We start from the raw sequence: 17,942 nt of genomic DNA, 5'->3' as shown, positions 1-17,942 counted from the left end.
TTCAAGACGTATTTTCGTCACAATAGCTAATTACCATGTTATGTGATATCATTATCTGATTGTGGGATATCATGATATCATTATCTGAAGTCCATCCTAAATGCGGGCAGAACTCGATTCCTTTCCCCCGTAGAAATAAAACTTCGTGGTCTCCATCAGACCCTTCCTTTTCTAAGAATGTGTTTTGAATTTCTTTCCTTTGCAGGATAAAAAGTTACTGCAGGACCCACTGGAGGCGGCCGGAGAGATAATGCTCCATTATAAGTAGCGGCACGAAACTCATTTGCTATTACTCCACACGGAGCAGATACAAATGGCGCTGGATTTTGGCAGAAACCGACGAAACATCTCAAGCAATATTCATTCGAAAGAATTAAGGCTAGACGGGAATTGAAAACTTTATATATATTCTTTGCAATTGTGAAATCTTGAGACATTTTCTGTCTCCACTCTTAAAAAAAAAACAAAAAACAAAAACAAAAACAAAAAACAAAAAACAAACAAAAAAACTTTTTATTGTGATTCTTAAAGATAACTCTTCCACCTCGCCTTTTTCTCCTTTTTCTGCGATGTTACTCAGGTGAGCATGCAGGAGCAGAGTTAGTCATCGGATAGAGCAGATAGAGGTTCCTCTGAGCAAATGGCACCTATCCACTCCGTAAAATTTGATAGAGGATAGAGGAATATTGAGTTTTTAAAATATTTTATTTCTTCTTCTTCTTAACCCTGTTTGACCCTCCCATGTAACATAAGGCCGCAACCACACTTCTCCAGCCGATCCGGTCCTGAGTGTCCCTCTTCAGTTGGGTCCATGTCATCCCGGCTATCTGCGTCTCGCCATGGACAAAGTCCTCCACGTCTGTCTCGGTCTCCCAACCCTGCCCCTCCCCTGTGGGTTCCAGTCCAGAGCTTGTCTCGTTAAATTGTCGGCCGCCTTTCGCAGGGTTTGACCGATTCAACCCCACTTCCGCTTTTTGATGTCATGGCTGACAGGTTTCTGGTTGGTTCTCTCCATCAGGTCTGTATTGGAGATCTTCTCGGGTCATCTGATATTGAGGACATGGCGCAGACATCTGTTGACAAATGTCCGAGTCCTGCTAATGTTTGTCACAGTGTCTCGGATAAAGGACTGACTTTACATTTGAAGATGAAAATTTTGTTGTGCAGTTTATTTTCTTTAGCGTGTCTGATTTATTACTTTCTGTGGCGATAGACAGGACAGTTTTTTTTTAAGTCATCCTTTGTCATCTCAAGTTGAAATTTTATGCAAAATAATTTATGGACGAGGAAGTGGTGGAGCTCTTTATCTCCATCTTAGCTGGCGACTGTGGTACTTTTTCTATCAGCCTGCTCGCTCTCTGATTTATCCGAGCACCATTATCCTTAAATCTTCAATGATGTTATTCTTTAAGGGGATCTCGTCGCTACCAGCCCTCCTAACATCCGGGCATGTCGATGAGGATTACGAGCGGTACAGGCATGCGCAGTCCAGAAGGAAAGAGAGAGGGGGGGGACGAGAGGGTGATGGAAACATGCAGGGGTGCAGCGACAGGATGTGACGCAGACTTCACCACTGCACGTGCGTGTTGAGACATACGCGTCATCGCATAACAGACTCGATGACCTCTGTGGCACGTGACACTGTGTGCCGGGTGCGTGATGGCTGAACGTTGTCGTGTCTGCGGTGTGTCATTGCCCCTCCAATGTGGACGTCCAGCCTCCAGTGTTGGGAGGCAATTACTCGCGGGGTCCAGCAGATTTTACCACTTTCCCCTTTTACTCTGTTCCGTGGGTGGTCTGCGCCTGGCAATATGCCTCGTCACAGCGACATGCGCAGTGCTTTTTGTAGGCGAGCCTTCCGGCCGCGGAGTGGCGCTGGTGGTCGAGAAGGGTTAGAAATGCGTGCCACGTGTGGCCGACACACAAACATGAGACAGCCATATATTACACACACAATGCACATGTCCACACAGTCGCACATGCATGCGAACGCACTCACACGCGGACTCATACATACACTGCTCAATCTCATACTATACACAAATCGTACACACAGGCACACAGTTCTGTATGCACACGCACGCACACTTATATGCAAGCAAATGAAACGACCAGGTTTAGTATTTCACACATATAGATCACATGAACACACAGTCGGACACACACGCATACACAGACGTGTACACAGAGGCACGCACGCTGCTATGCCATGCTTTCTTGATCATGTCAGTTCGTACGAAGACATTTTAGTCCAGACAGGTCAAGTAGGTAACAAGGTAGAACTTGGAGTAGAGGAAGTGGGCCAGGCAGAGAGAGAGATGAGAGAGAGAGACAGAGAGAAGGGACAAAGAAAAGTAGTAGATTGCAGCAGAAAATAATATGCACAGAGAAAAAGAGTAAGCAAAAGAGAAAGAGAAGGAAAAACACAGATGGAGTGACTGAGAAAGTGTGAAAGAGTTCTGTTTTAAACTTGACTGATCAGCCTGTTGTCTTCATGCATAATGCCTAATACCTGAAAATGTCAAGGTGAAAACAAACTTTTAGGAACAGATACAAAGAAGCATTTAAAACTGAGCCTTCTCCGTCTTCTTTCTCTCGATATTTTATTTATGAAACAAACTCCGGCAACCATCAGCTTCGTACAACATCTTTGGAAATATAAAGACAGAAAATATGATACTGGAGTTGTTCGCAAGATAGTTTGTCACTTGCATACGCATATTATGTATAATATATACAAGAAACATAGATGAAAGAAAAACTAGGGACGTACAAATGATCGACACCTTCATCCGACGATCAATATGTCTGCAGACTCGACCTACCCCAGACCTCCAGCAAAACCTCCGCGAGTAGCAGACGTTAGCAAAGTTCTTGCCTCGCACTTCGGCCATCTTGAACACTCCCCTGGTGATGTCTGAGATCACGACAACGGCCCTGGTCAACGTATAAGGATGAATACAAATGCATCGGAGGGAAATTATCATGTTTTGAGGTTGCCTGAGTGCAGCCTTCGCTCCTATGTATAAACCTGTAAACCTATTTTAAAAAAAAAACCCAAACCGAAATAATTTTTGCTTTTTCCCTTTCATTTTTTTCTTTTGAACTTTATTTATTCTCCTTCTAGATTAATCTGTTTGAATTTTATGCCAATACAAATTTACGAGAAAAGGCAACAAAAATATTTTTTCCTTTTTTTGAAAAAAGTAAACGAGCGATCATTTGCGAAAAAAATGTAGAAATGCAAAGAACGGGTTCTTGAAGATTGATTTTTCATAAAATTATTGTCTGGCAGTGGACAGCCTTTTGGATACTGAGTGTCCTTTGTGTATTATATTTAAATGGTTAATCATGACACATTACTGCCGAATTTATAGCATGCAATAATTAAATATATGCGTTAGTTCTGTTGCTATCCCCAGTAGCATAAATCCAATTTCTACCTTTATCAGAGTTTCCGAAAAAGAAAATAAAAATGAAGACAGAATGAAAGAGGAATAAATGGAGAAAATAGAAAAGAAAGACAAAAAGGCAGACAAACTAAAAAAGACAGAATGAATGAGAAATAATATGACAAAAATAGAGACAAAAGAAAGACAAACAGGCAGACAAACTGAAAAATAAAAAAGAGAGCATTAAAAAAATAGGAATAAAACAGAAAGGGACGAATGAGAAAAACAAGAAAAAGCCAAAGGTAAAAGGAATGAAAGAAAATTAAATAATTAAAGAAAGAATAAAAATGGAAGTTGGGGGTGTGAGGTATGGCAGACCAAAGAAAGAAAGACTGAGATGAGAGAAATAACAACTGTTTTAAAATTTCGGTGTCTTGAGGAGATAAACTACCCAATGTCAGAGGTCTGCTGGTGAACGCGAGGCTTGGGGAAAAACACAGTCGACATTTTAATCAAAATCCTCCATCCATCTAGTCAGAATCAGATGACAAGGCTGTCCTATCGCCATGATGTAGTTGTCTCCCAGAGAGATAGAGAGCTCTAGAGAGGAGGAGGAGGAGGAGGAGGAGACACTGGGGGAGGGAGTGTGCAACATTGTACACGTGTGAAGCAGCTTTGTTTCTTCAATAAGATTCAGCATCAAGAAACCACATTTCTCATCCAGCAACACCCGAGTGAACCCTTTGAGGTTTATCGAGAAAGATAAAGACCGCAGGGCTCCGAGCAGGGCCTGAGGCTGTAGTAGAGGCGGTTGTCAACCTCAGTCTACAGGCTCCTCGGACATCTTCAGGACGTCTTCAAGCTGCAGATGTTGATCCTTCTCTCATTTCATTCTTCATGACCAGCCTTCGGAAGACCGTCCACCCTCAAAGTGCTTCGTGAAAGACTCACCATCGTCATGCCTTGCCTTGACCTCATGTCAACTCGACCGTTAATTAACGACGGTAATTATCATCTGTGACGATGAACTCAAATATTGGATGGACTATGACCCGCATGGAGATATACACGTGCAGCTCTACATCCTGGTATTTAGAGTACCCGGCTGTAGTTCCACTACTATGGTCAGTGACTAGAAGACTCTCTTTACCCAGCCAGCGGCTGCTGGACATAAATAGGTACTTGATTAAATCACGGGAGGTAACAGTGGCGGAAGGAGATGGTTGGGTCTTCCCTGCCCTAGACACGGTAAACCATTAACCTTTGACCCTGTAATTTAACGCTTCGTCTTTGTCTTTACTTTACTACCTGTAATAGTAAAGAGATGTAGAGCCAGCATTGCAGTAAGTGTAGGATCTGGGTTTCATGACTAATTCAATGTACACGAATGAAACTTATTGTCAACTTGCAAGATATAAAAATACTCATAAACCTCAATCAGCTTTCCACAAAGTGCGAGATCTTAGGCCCCGGCTGTAGCTACACACAATAGGAACTTATTAGTCTGGAACCTTCTCCATCCCTGGACCTGATCGATGACAACCACAGACATCTAAAGACACGCTTGGCGCTCAAAAGACAGCTTTAAAAAGCGGGAAGTCTGATAACTAAATCTGTGTTTTGTTTGCTGGATGTTGTTTCTGCAGGAAATTATCTCGCTGTCCTCGCTCCACCATGTTTGAAATTATTACCGTTATCTTTCCTGCTCCGCTGTTTATTCTTAGATACATGCACTCGCCCCATGGTGGGCGAAGCCAATCAATGTTGTTCCATCGTATTTTCGGTCGCAGCCATTCGGTTTCCTTGGAATACGATGGGCAAGGAAGCCAATGACAAACATTGTGCCATATGGCTGTCGGAGATATTGAGTTTCCTCCCAACATGTTGGTTGTCACATAATGTTCTCACATTCAGGGGAGATTTCATAACATTGCAATTACTATTATTTAAAAGCTCTCGTAGAATGTTTGTCGGCTAAGATTTTGTAAACAAGAAAGACAAGATTTACAGCTTGCTTTTAAGGCGAGTGCAATTCCAGAGGTCTCAAGTGAGGCGAGTTAAGCGGACCCCGCGCGTCGGCAGCCGACGATTAGTCCCACGAGGGTCGGAGGATGGATCGCGTCCGGTGCACCCGGGACCTCGAGGGTCCAGCAGACGGGGCAGCTTGATGTTGTCCTGTTTGATGACGTGCCCTCGACTTTCCAGTTGCCTTCCACCGCCGCCGGTACTGTCTTGCTCGCCTGGTGCCATCAGCCGCAACAGCAGCAGCTGCAGGAAGAAGGATGTCGGCAAACATCGGAGAGATCCTGGAGGGAGACAAAGTCTTAAATAATCCAGGTTCCCTTCTCCCGAAGCGAATGTCACATCGTCGCCGACATCAGAATCGATGTTCCAGGGAATTTTGAGGAAAACATCATTTTGGATGCAAGGCGCTTTCTCCTCTCCCACACCCGACCGGCGAGCTATCCATCCATCCACCACACACCCTCAACTCCAAGCTTCACAGTTCTATACTCAAATCCCACAAACGACAAAGAAAAGTTTTGTTTTTCGAAGCTCACCAGTTTTCCCAGGGCTTATTGAACACTTGCTTTCAAACCTGAGAACGAGTGAATTTTGCTAGACATACCACTCACGAGATCGGCACCGGGTAGATGAAAGCGAAATTTATAGAAGAAAATAAGTTTATTGTTCTGCCCTGGCTTGACTCCGTGCCTCAAATATCCCCAACCACTTACACAAATTACTTTTTAAAAAATGTAAAAGAAAACTGTCGAGTGAGAGAAGAGGTGGTGCGGACAGACTGAGATTTTTGCGGTTCCTGGGACTCAAACTGTAAGGCGGGTGTCCAAGCGAGCAGTTTACATGTCCTAGTCACGTCCCCAACCTCTAAAAAGTCTGGCTCCGGCAGCTGGGTATTGTTAGAAAGATTACAGAGAGAAGGTAAGTACAGTGCCTTTTCTATGTCATCCAGTACAGTCATCGTCTTTTTGCTGCACAATAAGTACGACAGTAAAGAACTTTCTATACTTTGCTCACCTAACAAACATAAAAAACATTTTCAAATCACAGATAGGTTAATATGAAAAGACATGAAGTGGCAGTTCCCAGAAAAATACTCTTAAAGGGAGTAACTACATCTCTAATATCATTCGCAAAATTTTTGTTAACTTTAAGAGCTTGTTCGCTAGGTTAGACTTTACAAATTTGTAATATTAGTTAACAATAGGAAACTAATTGACCATTAGCTCTACTCTGGAGGAGATGTCCCATGAGAGACGATTGTAATTCAAGGAAGAGCGCTTTCAGTAGTAATACAAGAGTTAAGAGTTCCTCCGTCAAGCAAGACAGTTTAGGACGCACGTGCATGATCCCGGGTGGTTTGTACCCATGTACCTAGGAAAATGAGTCAACGTCGTCACTTCTGTTGATTCCACAATGTTGTGGTTGTCACCTGCCCCGGCCGTTATTAACTCGGTCTTTCACGAGGCGTCTGCGTCGTCCTTCGGTGACCCCAGCCTGCACCGGCAACATCCGGCGCGTGAGGAGGATGCTGTCAGCCCTGTGTGTGTCTTCATTTCCCCCTTCACCCTTTCCCACCCGTGTGATGTCCCCTCGAGGCTTTCGCTCGTTGTTTGTAAGCGCCGCTGGGAGGTCACGCGTCATCCGAGCAAGTGTATCAGTGCGCCGACGCCTCGAGACCCTGAAAAGGAAGTTCGACCCCGTCTCTAATTACCCGTGTCTAATTACCCGTGCCCTACTACAAGCAGAGTTCACTTTTGTAAAAACCAACATTCACAGGACACTCAGGGCCAATCATAACCTTCTGCTGCGCTTGAAGACAGAATAGCGACAATCATCGGATGGAAGTGAAGGACGCTCACGGTTCAGATTCCTTCTTTCTTCTTTATAATATGAGGCTGATGGCAGATTAAGGGAGTAAAACGATATTTAAAAATATATTTATTTATGGATGTGATTGATTTCATTGGATTGTTTGATTGAAGGCACAAGGCTGGACACTAGAGTGTTTTCAATTTTGATTCTTTCCTCCACTAGAAGGTCGAAAATTTTGTTTTAATATTTTTATGTCTTTTTCGTTTAACCTTCCCCCTTCTCAGACCGTGTTTATCCTTTCACACTTTGTGTTTGGTGTAAGCTTCAAATGTATTTTGAGTCGACGGTAAGATGAATACATCGTATTTGGTTTGTTCTGTCTTAAGGTCTTCGTCCAGGAAACTAATAAAACCTGGACTGTCAAAAATGCAATAGATTGATTCATGTTTAAAAAAATGTACATGTCATGAATTAGTGTGCTTTAGTGGCCACTGCTTGTGTTCAACAAAAGAATGACAAAACATCAAGAACAGATAGCAGTAAGGTCTGGCATCATAGCGAGAAGGAAAGTAAGACGAGTTTTTGTTTGTTTGTTGACCGCAGTGCACACCATTAAAGACGCTCACTGCAGGTGTTAATGTATGTCCTAACGACAACAACGACAAGGTTGGCGACGAGGAACATATTTGTTTATCTCTGAAAGAAACCACGGAGGTCACATCAACACAATGACAGAAATGAGACTCACATATATCCTCAATCGGAACCAGCGAGCAGGGGGCAAACGCAGCAAGGAAATTGGTTCTTAGAGCGGACAGAGTAAACACTTGCAGGGAAATGAAGAGAATTAATCCAGTAAATGAAAACACCAGAATCCGAGATGACACAGATATGTCTTTACAGACCGCTACTCCACATAAAAGGAAACAACCTGGTGCAGAAAAAAAAAAATCAGTCTGGAATGGGCGGCGCGACAAAGGGCTCAGATGGACAGATCAAAATCGAGGAAAATGAACAAGAAACGACAAAAAAGAAATAAAAAAATAAACGCCTACAACAGCTCTACCCTTCCATATTCTCGAGTATGTCCACAGTTATCTATCGGTCTGCTTGTTTCTGAATCTTGTCAGTCTAGTTTATCTGGATGGATTTCCATTGCCTGTCTTGTTTACTGGCTTGGTTTAGTTTGTTTGCTTTCTTATCAAATTTGTCTTTAAATGTTTCTTTGTAAGGAAAGTGAAAACAGAACCTGATAAAAAGAAGAAAACCTTTCCTTGGCGTTTAACGAAAAATTCTAACCCATGTAACATTACATCAACACCCACTCAAAATAATGTAAACCAAACAAACAGAAAACAAAAGACAAAACAACCCGTCAAACAGAAGAAACACCCGATGGATAAAAACACTTGAAAGAACGGCTTTAGCATCTGCTCTCCTCGGCTTAGCTCTCGATCCTGATCACTTGGGTGTGATGGACAGTCGTGGAGAAAAAATGTGATGTAGGTCTTGTTGTTTCTTTGCCATGTCTCGTCCTCGCCGGCTGCTCACATGTTAGCTTGGGGAGGGGGAGATCGAAGTACAACCGACATAAACTGATCATCGTGTTCACATTTCAGTAGTGGGGTGGAGTGTAGAGTAGATGAAACATTCAATTGTATGATTCGCTTCTCGAGGTATTTTTTTTTTTATTGGCGGAGGGAATAAAGAGGGTTGGTAGAATTACCGAAGGCTTGAAACTCGTGGGACTTAACTCGGTCAATCAGGACGGATGACTGGTTGCGTTGATTTCCCCTTTCCCTAAGTTTTTGAAACTCTGGAATTGCACGAACATTGCACTGTATTCATCTCTTCTTTAATAATGATAATAATGTTTGTGTGATGCAATACACTGTAGTGTAAAATATGCAAGTCTTACAATCCCTTCATTTATAAAATCCGATCTGATATTTGAGATCCCTGCGTCCACGTCTGGATTTTTGTCATAACGCGACATATCCCATTACAAGAAGCTTTCCTGACCTTTGACCTTTGTCGAGTCTCCAGTGTCTTATTTTGTCTTTTTGTTGTTTTTTTAATATTCAAGAAGTGTCATCAATTTCATTTTCTATTTCTGCCTTTCCATTGGTTCCCACGGGTAAAGAGACGGGTGGATATCTGTATGCAGCAGATTAGAATGGATCTTGTCACTGCTCACAGCCGCGCATCCCTCTAAGGGCTTAATTTTATTCGTTTTCCAACTCTGATCAAAGAGACGATGATGGGTGGTGGACTAGGCTGTGGACTCTGACGATCGGCCATCGTGAGTATCAAATTATCATCATGATTAATGTCATAGTTTGTAATTACCTTTAGTTCCCACGGACAAGATCGCCGACAGTTGATCTTTTGGTGACTTTCTCCTTGCTGCACTGTTTATTGGTCACTCCCAGAACTTTGCATGTGCCCTTTGCAGATGCTTCTATCATAGAATTGGAACTGAGATTTTTCGTCGTTTTGTTGAAAGAGCCGGATGGAGAGTTCGTGACTGAGCACAACTCAGTCTCCGTTACAAGTGGGAGGCCATGAGTGTTGGAGGACGCACAATGTCCTCACAATGTCTGTGCACTTTAGCTGCCACGTGACAAATTTGTTGAAGATTTCACAATCCATTTTCTCCACCAGGAAAGACGTATTTATGTGGTTTGAATTAATGTTTAGAGCTTGAGAAAAGGCATGAGATTTGCTTTTTGCTACCGTTTGAGGACTGACATTTTTGCCTGGCTGGCAAATGCACAGAAGGGTGGACACAAATCTTTTCTAGACCAGTGGAAAGGTGTGATGGTAGACTCACGAAACATCTGACAGCTTATAGGGAGGTACAGTTCACTAAGAAAAACCGAGATTGAACTCAGGGGTTGGGCGGTGCAGGGGGTCACAGTCAACAAGTCCTCCTCCCCACCACAACTAATCTCTGTGTGAAATAAAATAGATTGCAGACAGCCTCGAGAAATCTGTCAGGAAGACGCAGTGTCTGAACAGCTGGAAACTCCGGCACTGCATTTTGCGGAGTGCTTCCTTGTAAGAGCGTTTCATCAGCTTTTTGACAAAGTGAATAATGGCACCCACCCTCAGTTTTGCGACCAAATATGCTCTGCATTTCTGACACTATCAAGCAGCAATATCGCTTTATTTCTTCCAGTCCTAAAGAATGTCACAGGCAAGACATTGAGGCGTGTAACCAGCTTCTTGTCAGACACGACTTGCATATGGGGCACATCGAATACAATTTTTTTTTAAATACACACCTTTTCCGCAAACAGTAAACAAATGATAAAGTGTCCAAAAACAGTTAAAGGAGAGAGATGGAGAGAAAAGGGAGTGGAGACAGAACAATAGAACTTGAGTATAAAAGTAGTTCAATGGATGTGAGAATTTAGATGATTTGAATTTAGGGAGAGAAACTGTGATGTAGTCATTATCATGAAAACCTTCTGGGTAGACATTATACTGCATTTCACTTGATGGCAAAAGAAATGCTGGTTATTATTCCAGAAATCTTCATTCGTGAAGACGAGGATTGTAGACTAGAACAGGAACTAAAGAACCCTGGAATATTTCAAACATAAAAGAGTATAATTTTCTTTTCAAATGACTGGGAGAGTACAGCACTAAATAACTATTTCCCAAGTCTTCTTAAATCCCTTCTGTCATAGAGATGCAGGCCTGTAAACATCCTCATGCACCATAAAAGGTCAAAAATAAGTATATCCGTAAGATCCATGGTTACGAGTACGTTGCCATGGTTACCGACAATAGGAGAGTTTGTTCCGCATGATAATCAGGCGTATCCATGGATGTATGAGAGGTTACGGGTGTCAACATGAGAACGGAAGAAAGGGAGGATGTGAGGGGTGACTGGTGCAGATTTTAGGAGAAAACATATAATACCGAGTCTTACCCAGTGATTGAAAAAATGATTGAACTATTAGAAACCTCGCCAGGGTAGTCTGGGAAAAAAATTCCGACTGACCCTCCCAACAGATAAAATCAAAGATAAAACTGAAACCTCTGAAGAAAAAGCTTCTGGTAGCTTGAACTCACTGATAATTTTCTTGATTGTTTTAACATTTAACATTGAGGTGTGTGTAGGTAGATTATGTCAGTTATTTTAGACCTCTCTCTCTAAACAGCCTTCAGTAAAGCACTGGAATTAAACCATGTTTAGTCGCCTGCTGTCTCATGGTGGGCTAAAAACAAACAAATAAACAAAAACAAACGCTGAAAAGCTGGACATAAAAAAAGGATGGCAAGAGAACCGGAACCAGTTGTATGAGGTCACGACCCAGAATGGTGACATGAAACTTGCCTCCTGAGGTTGTGAGGTTGTCTGTGCAAATAAGTTGCCATGAAAAAACACGGGGTGTAAACGGTGTGATTCTCTCGCTTCGTTGTCTCACGTTCCGGTCAAGGCTGAAAAGGGCATCCGGGGGTAATCAGAATAAGGTTATTGCCAAGCTGCAGGCTGATGGAAATCTCATGGTCTACAGAACAGCCGGACACCACGCTGCGTCTCGCTTTGATGTGTGACGAAGTCTTAGAGCAGACTAGCCATCAACGCCGTCTGACATGGCGGGGAGAAGGGGATTCTCAGCTCTGGGCTGTCTTACCGATCACGCACGGGTTAGCCGACTGTAATGACCAAACAGCACGTTTTGGAGCCAGCGCCATCTAGGACGGAGTGATGGGTCTTGACAGGACGCGGCGTACGTGGGCACTGCTTGGTGTTAAAGAGGCCGGCGTCGGGGTCCCCATTTGGCTTGACCCCTGGGCTAAAAAAGCGATGAAAACTTGCTCAGATGGCGATGTGCTGCCTGGTGATCGTGCCAGAAATCTGACAGAATGTGTTAGTGACAGGTTGAAACGGTGGTTAGGTAGGTAGGTGTACATATTATTATTGCAGACTAGCTCTCAAGAACCACACACACGCAGAGAGAGAGAGATTGGAGTAAGAGTAGATAGTATAGAAGACTCCATTAGCTAATTAAACCTTTTATATGTGTCTTCCTGTAACCTCCATGATTCTTCCCACAATATTAAGAGTTGCAAAGGAAAAAAAAAATCCTTAAAAAAAAAAAAAAAAAAAAGAAACAGCCCTAGAATGAACACATCGACGACAAAGCACAAGAAGACGGGAATAGATGACAGGGTAGACCTGTCCTGCTCTGCGGTGGACAGAGAGTCCTTCAGAGGTCACCACTGCAGCCGCCATTAACACTCCGAGCTCGCCGTCCCTCGATGCCTGTATGTAGCGCCATGGTAACCCTGGTAACCTTAATAGAGCCAATTTGGGATGGCGAATAATTTTCTTTGCTTTATGCTTTGCCGCGACTTTCATATTAGACAACAGCTCTTGTGTGAGTTGCACTGTCGGTTTGAATGACATTCATGTGCACGTGTGTGTGTGTGTGTGTGTGAGAGACAGAGACAGAGAGAGTGAGACAAGCAGATGTCAATTAATTAGAATCTTTATGACGAAGCTACTCATGAACATTTGCAAATGGAATTATAATCTTAATTACGAAGTCCCTGATAGACATATGCAATAGGAATCGGAATTACCTGGATATTTATTACAAAGTCGCTGACAGATACATAGGCAAAGATAGAAAGCGTGATAAATGAAGGAATTGAGAAAGGTGGAAGAGAAGAAAGAAACAAAAATTCATAGGAGATATGACCACGAACTTGTTTTACTGGACGGCAGACGGTTTTTTTCCAGTTAACTACGAAAACGAGGCAAGTGTGTACAAAGCTTCCGGTTTAGTCACATTCATTGTTTGGGCTCGCCGAGACTAACAAGAGGCTAAGCGGTTGGTCTCGGCAGACAGATAGCAATCCACTTATACACGTCCGTGATATGACCTATGGATATATCGATGCCGCGTGCCGTAATTCCATAGAAGATGGTTGTGCTTTTAGTGAACCTGTAATGTCCCTCTAGCTGCTAGAACTTTGATCTTGTTATTGAGTTTCTACAGATCTTGAAAAGGATGCTCCTCTACTACACTTTCAAGTTCGACTTGTGCAATCCATGTGCTCTAGAATGTTACCATCAGGTCCAGATGAAAAGATTCCTCGAAGAAGAAATTGTGAGGTACATCCTTCAAACATAATTTGAGAGAGTTTTCAATGAGAGAGAGAGAACGCGCGACAGGGAGAGAAAGAAAGGGGAAGCAAGATCGTCGCTGGCAACACAGCTGTTTATCTCCCCATCCTCTTTCTGCATGTGGCATCTGTTTATAGGGCTGGCTGACTTGCCATGATATAGCCATAGTTGTTGGCTCGGAGAAAAACACCAATTTCTCCCGTCCCCTCTTCACTTGTGCCAACTATGAGCTGTCAGTCCGTCACTTTAGAGGATGTCAAAGTACAAGGTACGATGTTTGCACGAGCTGGATTCAAAGCATTTGTTTGAAAGTTGACAAAACCAAAGCTAGAAGAGTAAGCAGAAAGCTCCTCCCTAATAACCGTTGAGAACAGAGGCAATGAGAACCCGTTTCTTCCTTCTTTCTCTCCGAAGCAGCCTTCTAGGGGTTCTAGGAAACCATTTGTCCAAAGGAAGTTCCAGTGGACGCCTATGAAAGTCCTGCCTCGTTTGACTCTATTGAGTCCTTTTCTCCAAAGACAAGAGTCACTCCTTAGTTTTACCCAGAGTGCCATTGGCTCATACATCCCCGTGTCCCCATTCGCAGTGGATTTGTCCGCCGACGTGGGGACTAAGTGATAAGCTAAGTACGGTGGTTTCAGTTTCTTAACAAACTTCTTGCGTGAATGTAAGATCAGACAAACATCAACGAATGTAACATTCCCTCGAACACGAAAGCCGTTAACATGGCCGCTGTTGGGGATTATTGCAATTTCATTTTAATTTTACTAGTTGCTACGAGGGCAAGCGTAGGATAATTGTTGCCGTCTTCATCAGATTTCCTGCAGCTAGATGGATGGAACTTTTGCCCACTTTTCGGCCGCCTCTTTAGATTGCTGTTAGTGATAAGGGCATAAGGAGACGAATTTTGCATTGGAGAAGTACTCGACGATTGATGCTTCACTGCGCTGTGTTAAGCGAGACGGTTCCCGAACGACAGGGAATGGGAGGGAGGAATGGTGGAGTAGATACCTATCTGACTAATCACTTGCCTGAACACAACTCACTGCAGGCACTATCCAGACAGCGCAGTCTATTTGATGCAGACATTGCTGTGTGAAGTGCCTCAAATAAAGATGTGGCTCGCCACCAGAACCAGAAACAAGAGAGTTGTGTAGATGGCAGCTAGCACTTGGCCTTCAAGTTCTCTCGGAGAGGCATGTCATCAAGTTAAAAGTTTAAATAGAAGTAGGTTTAATCATTTATGAACTCGATTCCCATCATCATCATCATCATCATCATCATTCTTTTGCTGTATGAGCCAACGTGGTTGAAGAACGCTAAGCATCAAACCGGAAGTGGTCTGCCCTCAGCTGGGAGCGAAGGTCACATGCAAGCAAACCTTTCTAAAATCGTCCACAGACCGCGGTCAGACCGACGTGAAGCATACGTGTTTGTCCCGTCACGTTCTCGTCTGCGTCCTGTCTATCCCGTAATGGACGCTCCGTGCCTGCTCCTAACATTTACCTCATTCACTTAATATACATTTATGTTGCTATGGTAAAAGCTTATAAATTTACGGAAATCTGTGGATGCCTTGGCGGGGCGGATCAAATGATTTCGTGGCCGCAGGCTGGACGTTTCCCACCCCATGATGTAGTGCAACCAGGAACGTATTATTCCTTAGCAAAATGAAAGGCAAAAACAAAACAAAAACAACATTAAAACAAAGAGAGATAGAGAAAACATCAAATCCCAAAATAACAAAAGTTTGATAAAACAAATTAAACTCTAGAATGTGCTTTAAATAATCCATAGTGCAGGTGAATAAGTAGACCAACTGACCGGTAGTAGTTATATTATCTACTGTAAGCCTTGAGCTTTTTCAACGAACAGCACTGTATAAGATGCTTTGTTATTGTTTCTATTATTGCTGTATATATAACTAAGGACATAGATACGGGGATACGTAACTTGAAGTATTTGTGATGGAATTATGGAAGACACTAAAAGAACCGACCTTTTCAAAGAGTATGCTATCAGAATAACCAACATAAGTCAAATTTTACAAAATTTCTCCTCCCCTTTCTGCTTTAGTTTGTCCTTCTGTCACTCATGCAGTGTTGTGGGACGTATTACCTTTCCTCTAAAGAGCACGCAGTGGAGAGAGCAGCAGGTTCGTGTCGACACTTTCAAGACTTCCTGTCTGAAGAGCGACGTCCTGGCACAAGGATATGGGAGAGGGCTTAACAGTAAGTAGGTAAGACTAACAGTATATGTTGTATTTGCTTGTTGAAAAATTCTAGAATCAAACATCAATTATGATGTGCGTCGTGTTGATAATATTTTATTTTTATATTTTTATCACTACACTTATTGTGGTCAGACCTCCAACTCATATCCTCCCATCCCCGAATGTTCGCCATACAAACACAGCACGATCCTGCTGCTTCAAACTAGTTGCGAGTTTTATGAGCCATCAATTTCCTCAAACGAGCCGGCGCCTTTCAAAACGAAAATGTAATAAAACAGCACGTCAGAAAAAATCTGCCTGGCACTGATGACCTGATCGGTTAAAGGTTCATCCATTACCACCAGGCAGATGGCACGAACATGTGAATGTGGTCATGGAAATTGCAACTGATAATAAAAACTGGCGCAGCATATTCCTTGAAGAAGTGTTTAAACCCTGCAACTTTAGCTCTTTATTTGAAATCAAAGCGTCAGGACTTTGAAAAGGCTTTCTATGCTAAATGAATTTTATTCTGCGCATGACACGGCTTGCAGGTGAACTCACGACACATCCCGCGCGAAAACGGAAGAATTGCAGGTTCTTCATTTTCTTCGACAGGTACTAGCCAGACGGGCAATGCCTTTCTTGAGGATCGCTTATTTTATCGGTCGTCCAGAGGAAAGAGCTGCAGCTGATGTGTAGATGGACAGAAGGTTGGGAGGCTGGCTAGGTTTGGATGGATTAACGAACAGAGGATTCGGTACAGCCGCAGACTGATTGGCTGGTTTGGTTCGTTTGCTTGAGTGGTTGTTTGACTGATTGACATGAATTCATTGGTTGATGGAGCAATCAAGCTATTGTAGGAACAGATTGCTGGATTGTCGTTTCCAGGCGCCGACGTGTGGTATGCGGAGTTCTTAAAAAATGACGGATCAAATAGTCAACGAAGACTGAAATCAGTCTCTCTCTCTGAAATCACAGTCTCTCTCTCTCTCTCTCATACACACACACACCTCTGATGTAGGCAAAAGGTAATATACATAGCTCACAAACGTGATAACATGCTTTTTAACAGGAGTATTCATATATTATACGTAGTATATACACCTGAACAATACGTATATACAATGGACTTATAAGAAACATAAACTATGAAGTTTTACTGGTGTTTAAAGAGTATGATAGAAGTGAAGTTGCTGATATTTATTTTATATTCAATTAATGGACCTCATATTCTGTCGGACATCGTGTAGAAAGAAAATGTTATCTTTTAACTATTATAAATAAAGAAGTACGCGCAGACTGGTCGACCCACCCAGTCTCATAGATAAACAGGTGGGACATAGATATTGTTTCGAGAATGTTGTCTTTGATAACAGAGGAATAGTAGAGATACCTGTAGACTGAATCATTTAGGATGTAATAAGTGTTCGAGGTGAACAAAAAATGGAAGAACTTACAGTTGGGTTATGTTTGGAGGCATGTTGTCAGGTATAGCGGTAACATTGTCCCCTTTGCAAATGTAGCTGGTGGTGGAAGTTGCCGCTGGGAAGCAGGATCCCTCCTCTCGCAGCTTGTCGTTTATGTACGACTGCGACACAACGCCCACGAAGCACGACGACACCATCATCGCCAACAGCAACTGTCCCAGGTGTGCTGCGATGGTCGATGAGAACATCGCCGACTGAAGCAGCCACTCAAAACCAGGCCGGTAAAATGAACGACGGCAGAGGATACCCCTAAAAAAAAAACGAAAACTGATTTTCGGGTTGCACCTTGCAAGACGATGTAAGTGCGTGTGTTCGGAACCGATTCTCGGTAACTTTTCCACCTCGCCTGCTGCCAGCAGCTATAACCCCCAAGAGCAAGTCAGCAAGTCAGCAACGGCGCATGTCCAGCCTAGCCGGCCACTGGTTGGCTCCCCTTGTCACAGACATCATCGGGCACCGGCGACGCTTGGCGCAGAGTTGACTCCCCGTGCGGTTCATCATTGCCATTCACGTGCGCGGAGCCAGCTGCCGCGCGCTCTCCGCGTTGCTGTGCCGAGGTGGTGGTGGGGGGGGATGGTTGCGACGTAGTTAAAGTGCGAGCACAGGCTGGGTGTGGAGTTCCAGGTACAGCGCTTTTCATTACTGGAATCGCAGGTGATAACGCGGCAATGTTCAACGGCAGCGGCGATGGACAAACAACTTCCCAAACCTGACGCTAAGATGGAGTAGCCAGCACTGCCATTTAAGCGTATATTGGGATCGTGAACTATATATCTGTAATCTACTCGAGAGTATGCAGGTTAACGACATGGAGTGACTTGTTACAAGTTGCCTATCCGCATCTTTCGTAATTAGGTGTACCA

The 17,942-nt window shown here is 43.3% G+C and overlaps 1 protein-coding gene across 1 annotated transcript in view; it reads right to left on the bottom strand.

The window, feature by feature from the left end:
- The window catches only part of LOC112570446, a 60,676-nt gene extending 43,169 nt beyond the window's left edge, over nucleotides 1-17,507 (bottom strand). Inside the window, exon 1 of the mRNA XM_025248865.1 lies at nucleotides 17,050-17,507. Coding sequence (XP_025104650.1) covers nucleotides 17,050-17,267 — 218 coding nt within the window. The 5' untranslated portion in view covers nucleotides 17,268-17,507. The remainder of the gene's footprint in view (nucleotides 1-17,049) is intronic.
- Nucleotides 17,508-17,942: the final 435 nt, after the last annotated feature.

The sequence above is a fragment of the Pomacea canaliculata genome, linkage group LG8 (assembly GCF_003073045.1).
Source record: "Pomacea canaliculata isolate SZHN2017 linkage group LG8, ASM307304v1, whole genome shotgun sequence".
NCBI lineage: Eukaryota > Metazoa > Mollusca > Gastropoda > Architaenioglossa > Ampullariidae > Pomacea > Pomacea canaliculata.
Note: the sequence above shows the minus strand (reverse complement) of the source record. Positions and strands in the feature narration are given on the sequence as shown.